Source organism: Panthera pardus, unplaced genomic scaffold, assembly GCF_024362965.1.
Source record: "Panthera pardus isolate Hobbes unplaced genomic scaffold, ASM2436296v1 HiC_scaffold_18, whole genome shotgun sequence".
NCBI classification, from domain to species: domain Eukaryota; kingdom Metazoa; phylum Chordata; class Mammalia; order Carnivora; family Felidae; genus Panthera; species Panthera pardus.
Genome location: NW_026526743.1, coordinates 17,453,185 through 17,460,281, shown reverse-complemented (window position 1 = coordinate 17,460,281; position 7,097 = coordinate 17,453,185). Strand labels below are relative to the sequence as shown.

The window sequence follows — 7,097 nt, the reverse complement described above, 5'->3', positions numbered from 1 at the left end:
ATCCGCCCTCAGAGGAATCCGAGGTCCAGAATTCAGACCCCAAATTCGGGTCTGAGCCTTGGAAACGGGGAGGTTGTGACAGCACTCGAGGCCCGAACGAAGCTGCGCAGGTGCATCCCGAAGCCTGGAAGATTTACCTGGTTCAGTTCCGGGGGTTTTTCCCTTTCGGACTACGTTTCCCAGAAGACACTGTGGTCCAACGCTACTTCCGGTGGGAAAGTCGGCCGCCGAGGTCGGTGAGGCAGTGGTGTGTGCCGGGCGAGGCGTCCGGCCTCGCCTGGAATGCGAATCAGAATTTGGACTAGAACCTTTCCTGAGGATGCTGAAGGTAAGGAATCCTGGAGCTCGAGGGCTTGGTAAGAGGAGTGTCTGGAGTGTTAGGCCTCTTAAGTGTGGGAGCTGCCCTAGGGTGGATAGGTTGGGTTGTTGTGAGTGTGTGAAGGAAACTATAGAGTTTAAGTGTATAAGTAAATTTGGCTGTTTGTTGTGACAGCGACTGGATTCGGGATCGTGCTTTTGTGACAGTGTAATTGTCTGCACGACCATTTGTGTGAATGGGGTTTGTATGTGATTGTGACTGTGATTGCGGGTGGTTATTTGTGTAAGCCCCATATACTTGCATAAAAGAGAAAAGCACAGTTCCACAAATCAGTACACCCAGGCTCACCTAATCAGTCAGTTAGGGAGACATTCCAGTAGTCACTTGTAGATTCATACAACACAAGGCAAAATCACATTATCCAACCCACGTTTATCATCACACATCCTTGGACAAAGCCACAAGTATGGTGAAACAAAACAAAATAACCCCTCCCCAACCACAAACCGCCCTCATACCCACTTAGCCCTTATCCCCAACAATTATCTGAAGAACTCATACACATCACCAAGTATCATAGAAATATAGTTACCATGGCCACAGACAATGTCTACTCCACATCACCTCAAGGTCACACAATTTTTAAGCTTCAGGAAAGGCTTGGTTGGGGGCTCAGGCAGCAGAGCATGCAACTCTTGATCTCTGGGTTGTCAGTTCCAGCCCCACGTTGGGTGTGGAGATTATTTGGGAAAGGCCTGGTGTCTCCTAGTTCTTCTCCACTCTCTACCTCACTACTTCTGCCATTCACCTTAAAAACACCTAGAGTAGGAGGAAAGAATGGCACTATTGCACATCCAAAATCAGTGTCTAAGATTATTATGTACTGTTTCTTATCTGAAATGTTCATATTAACTTAAAAATTTTTTTATTATTTTACTTCATTTAAACTAAAGTCTGTAATTCTTCAACCACTCTGAACACCTTATTACAAATGCTTTCACCTTCCTTACATGCATACATATATGCATATATATATTTGTGCATATATGTATGTGTTTTCCCGCCAAAGATTAGACTACAATACACATTGTTTTGTAATTCTTTATTATAAGATATTTAGGTTTTTTTGTCTGTACTCAGGAATAAATTTCAGAAGATTTTCCAGGATGCTTCCAGGTGTGATTTTTTTTTTTAAGAGGTTTATTTATTTTTTTTTAAGTTTATTTTGAGAGAGTGGGTGGGAGGCGGGGGAGAGAAAGAATCTCAAGCAGGCTCCTCACAGGCAGCAGGGAACCCAGTGCAGGGCTGGAGCTCATGAACCCAAGATATCATGACCTGAGCTGAAACCGAGAGTGGGACGCTTAACTGACTAAGCCACTCAGGTGCCCCCAGGTGTGATTTTTTAATTTCACCAGTACTTCAAACTGAAGTCTCAAGTATTTATTTTGTTCTGGAAATTTTTGTTCTATTTATTTTTTCTTTTCCATCTGTGTACCATCAGTCTCTATTTTTGAAATTCTTGTGAGACATTTGTTGGAACATTAAAAAAAATTTTTTTTAATATTTATTTTTGAGAGAGAGCGCGTGAGTGGAGGAAGGGCAAAGAGAGAGGGAGACCCAGAATCTGAAGCAGGCTCCAGGCTCTGAGCTGTCAGCACATAGCCCGACGTGGGGCTCGAACTCACAAACTGTGAGATCATGACCTGAGCCAAAGTTGGGCGCTTAACTGACTGAGCCACCCAGGCACCCCTCGTTGGATCGTTTAGATCCAAGTGATCACTGGATCATTTTCTATCCCTGATCTTTTTGTAATGTCTATTTCCTTTATCTTTTCCCTTTTATTTCAGTGAAGATCTTGTCAGGATAAGTCTGAACATGTTGGTTGGGTCCATTTTATCATAGGGTTTGGACACTGGTCTGCCTCTCTAAATCTTTCTTGCTAAAAAACCTGGCTCCAGTCTTTCTTGAATCCATCCTGTTATACCTGGCTTCCCTCCTTGTTTTGAGTAAGGTTGGGATTTGTCCAATTTCTCTCTAACAGTTTATGTATGTGTGTATGGGGACTGGGCATAGTAGACATGTAGGGGGAAGAAAAATGTCATTCTACATTAGCACTTTGGGCGCTAAGAGGCAAGACCATCTGATGTCTTTTGTTTTAAACCCCTTTCATCCAGCAATACTTTCTTTGGACTGTGAGTTTCTTCTAAAGTGGAACTAAGAAGAGGACTAATAAATACATTGAATTCTAAAAAAAGCCATGGCCCATGTAAGTTGGTGGGTTTTTTTGTTCCTAATTGATACAGTCTTTTTTTTTTTTTATATAGTCATAGGAGTATTAGCATTCTTTATCCTGATATTGTTGGCCAGTTGATTATCATACAATAACTGACTAGTGAGTAAGTGTTGGTTTCAAAAATTCAAAGTCTTCCTTTTTTGCTCCTCTTCTTTCTAACCAGTGTTCTTATACTCATTCAGTAAGTCATTTTTCATTTCCCATATGCTCAGCCTTCTGCCAAGGGAAGGAGAGAACAAAAATAGTATTCTTTTGAGGGAAATATGTTTCTCTTGTCAGAAATGTTTCTCTTGTTTGATGAGGTGATTTAATAATTATTTATTGAGTACCTGCTATGTGACAGGCACTCTTCTAGGTAACTATGAATAAATCAGTGGGGGGGGGGGGCAGGGGAAAAAGACACCTACAAATTGTCCCTTATGAAACTTAACTTGTAGTGAGAGAGAGAAAAATAACTAATTTATATAACACCAGACTTAAGATTTAAGGCACACAGGCGCGCGCGCGCGCACACACACACACACACACACACACACACACACAGTGTGTATATGTAAAGAGCAAAATAATTACAAATAAAACAAAGACCAAAAAACAAATATATGTCCTTTCAGTAAATATACATGATTTTTAACTCGCCTATTAAAAGAAAAAGGCCTTTAGATTGAGTCTCAAAAACTCAACTCTCTGCATTAGACACTTAAGTGATTCAGAAAATTTAATGAAAGGATGGATAAAGTATACCAGACAAATGGAAACCAAAAACAGACAAAAATTCAGGCTATATCCCACCATTAAACATGGCAAAGAAGGGCACTATGTAATTCTAAGGTATACATTTCAAAATGAAGACAAAATAGTTATAAATGCACATGTATCAAATAGTATACCATCAAATTTCCTTGAGCAAATAGGAAAGCAGATAGTAGAAGAAAGTGGTAGAGGATACTAATTAACCCTTTCAGTCAAAGTCAGGCCAAGTGAACACATTTTGTAAGGATGAAATACTCCATCAAACCTACCTTTTTGATATATATTCAATTCTGTCTCCTAGTAATGATGAATTCTTTTCAATTCTTTTCAAGTCTCCATAGACCATTCAGAAAAAATGATAAAATATTAGGCCACACTGAAGTCCAAATAAGTAGAAATGATAAACCATGTTCTCTGAACACAAATGCAGCTAAGATAACAACAAAATCAGAAAAATAAAGTTACTCTTAGCAACAATTTGTAAAATCCATCTCAATAACTCCTGGATCAAAGAAGAAATATAATCTAAAAGCAAAGGATTTCTAGTACTCAATGATAGTACTATATTTTGGAACCCTTCGGATTTAGTTTAAGTAAGACTCTAAGGGAAAAGTTACAGCTTTAAGTCCTTCTAACAAAAATAATGAAAATATTTAAGTTGAAAGGAAGTGGTAGGACATATGGAGGGGATTTATAAAAATAAAAATTATATGTGTTAGAAAACAGGAAAAACATCATTAATAAGATAATATGACAAATCTCAAATTAGGAAAGAAAAAGAAAGCACAATATAAAAATTTTAAAGGGAAAATCCACAGAAGTGAAGGGTCTTGAAAAAATACTTTATTGGATTATTTGCAAATGCATCCATGTATATACTATTTTCAGCTACTCTCACTTCTTGAGATCTGAATTTCTGTTTGATAGAATTTCTTTTTGTTTTTAATTTTAAATTTTATTATTATTTTTTTAACATACATTCATTTTTTGAGAGACAGAGACAGTGCAAGCCAAAGAGGGACAGAGAGAGGGAGACAAAGAAATCGAAACAGTGAGAGAGCTGTCAGCACAGAACCTGATGTGGGGCTCAAACCCACAAGCTGTAAGATCATGACCTGAGCCAAAGTCGGGTGCTTAACCGACTAAGCCACCCAGGTGCTCCTATATCATTTCTTTTTAGCTGGAAGATCTTCCTTCAGCATTTCCTATAGTTTGTGTTTTCTGATGACAAATACTCTCAACGTCCTTTATATGAAAATGTCTTTATTCTACGTTAATTTATAAAATAAGTCAAGAAATGCATCCTCTTCTGTTTCCTGAAGAATTTTTTGAATTGTGTTATTTCTTCCTTAATTGTCTGATAGACTTCAACAACAAATGCACCTGTGGTAGGCAGAATAATGACTCCCAGTATTATCTACATGCTAATCCTGGAACCTGTGAATATGGTACCTTATCTGGCAAAAGGGAATTTGCAGATGTGATTAAATTAATGATTTTGAGATGGGGACATTATTTTGGATTATCTGAAGAATCAGGGTCAGAGGGAGATGTGAGAATGGAATATGCATACTCCTGGCTTTGAAGATGGAGGAAGGGGTCCATGACCTACCTAAGTGGCCTCCAGAAACTTGGCAAGGCAAGGAAAAGGCAAGGAAATAGACTCTTTCCTAGAGTCATCAGAAAGGTACACAGCCCTGCTGGCACCTTGAGTTAGTCTACGGAAACCCTTGCTGGACCTTTAACATACAGACTGTAAGATGATAAGTGTGTTGTTTTAAGCTACTGTATTTGTCGTAGCAGCAGTAGAAAGCAAACACAATGGAGTTTTCTTCATGGAGAGACTTTAATTTCTTTAATTGACAGGGCTTTTGGGGATTTTATTTCTTCTTGAATCAAGTTAGTAATTTATCTTGTAAGGAATTAGTTTATTTCCATTTTGATGTCAAATTTATTAGCATAAAGCTGTTTATAATATTCTCTTATTATCCTTTTAATGCCTGTCAGATATTGATAATTCATGTTTATTTTTCTTGATCAATATACAAGCAATTTATCAATTTTATTGATCTTTTCAAAGAACTAGCTTTTAGTTTTACTGATTTTTCTCTCCAGTTTACCATTGGTTAGATTGCTATTTCATTGATTACTGATCTCTTATTCTTTCCTTCTTTCTGCATACTTTGTGCTTAATTTTCTCTTCTTTTCTGAGTTCATAATTCTGTTTTTTCTTTTAGCGATGGGCCACTTAGAAGAGTCTTCTTTAGGGGCGCCTGGGTGGCGCAGTCGGTTAAGCGTCCGACTTCAGCCAGGTCACGATCTCGCGGTCCGTGAGTTCGAGCCCCGCGTCAGGCTCTGGGCTGATGGCTCGGAGCCTGGAGCCTGTTTCCGATTCTGTGTCTCCCTCTCTCTCTGCCCCTCCCCCGTTCATGCTCTGTCTCTCTCTGTCCCAAAAATAAATAAAAAAAAAAAAAAAAAAAAAAAAAAAAAAAAAGAGTCTTCTTTAACTTCCAAATTTTGGGGGACTTTTTAGATCTTTCTGAATTCTGAATTCAGGTCTTTCTGAATTTCTTTTTTAATTCATTTAATTCATGATTTACTTCTGTTGTGGTCAGAGAACATACTCTGGAACGTTGATCTTTTTAAATTTATTGAAACTTGTTTTATGGTCCAAAATGTGTACTGTCTTGGTCAATGCTCAATGTGCATTTGAGAAAAAAAAGGAGTGTTATACTATTGTTAGCGTGTTTATCAATGAAATCAAGTGGTTTGTAGTGGTGATCAAGTGTTCTATGTTTCTAATCTTTTGGTCCCTTGGTCTATCAATTACTGAGAGAGGACTGCTAAAATCTACAAATAAAGCTGCAGATTTATCCGTTACAGTTCTGTCAGTTTTGCTTTGTGTTTTGAAATTCTGTTAGGTGCGTGCATATTTAGGATTGCCATGTCCTCTTTTTTTTGTTTGTATTTTATTTATTAAAAAAATTTTTTTAATGTTTATTTTATTTTTGAGAGAGAGAGAGAGAGAGACAGAGTGTGACTGGGGGAAGGGCAGAGAGAGGAGACACAGAATCTGAAGCAGGCTTCAGGCTCTGAGGTGTCAGCACAAAGCCTAATGCAGGGCTCAATCTCACGAACTGTGAGATCATGACCTGAGCCAAAGTCAGCACTTAACCGACTGAGCCACCGAGGTGCCCCTGTTTATTTATTTATTTTTAAGTGATCTCTACACCCAACATGGGGCTCAAACTCACAACCCTGAGATATGAGTTGCATGTTCTTCCAGCTGAACCAGCCAAGTGCCCCAAGATTTCTAAGTCCTCTTGATGAGCTGACCCCTTTATTATGAAATGTTCCTTTTGGTAATACTCTTTTTCTTGCGTTCTGTTCTCTTTATTAATATAACTGCTTCAGGTTTCTTTTATTGTTACATCGTGGCATATCTTTTCCCTATCCTTTTCATTTTAACTGATTTTAAGTGTATCTCATATAACAGCACATAGTGCAGTTCTACTTTTTTATTTAGTCTGATAATCTCTACCTTCAAGTATCTAGACTAGGGGTTGGCAATCTGTGGCATGCTGGCCTAGTCCAGCCTACAGCCTCAATCTATGCAGGATTCTGCATTTCTGAAGGGTTATAAATAAATAAAGAAGAATATGTGGTGGGGACTATATGTGACTCATAGAGCCTAAAATATTTACTAAGTGAGCCTTTTCAGAAAAAGTTTGC

General features: G+C 38.2%; 1 protein-coding gene across 7 annotated transcripts in view; it reads left to right on the top strand.

Annotated features, from left to right (window-relative positions):
* The first annotated feature begins 213 nt into the window (after positions 1-213).
* Positions 214-7,097, top strand: part of ZNF461 (zinc finger protein 461) — a 32,110-nt gene continuing 25,226 nt past the window's right edge. For 5 of the 7 annotated variants that reach the window (XM_019423106.2, XM_019423101.2, XM_019423104.2 and 2 more), the window contains exons 1-2: positions 214-328; positions 2,494-2,585. Coding sequence is in view for 2 of the 7 variants with exons in the window: in XM_019423101.2 (XP_019278646.1) it covers positions 2,577-2,585 (9 nt within the window). In the remaining 5 variants the exon portion in view is untranslated. The remainder of the gene's footprint in view (positions 329-2,493; positions 2,586-7,097) is intronic. The other 2 variants (XM_053906385.1, XM_019423102.2) reach the window with 2 other exon arrangements.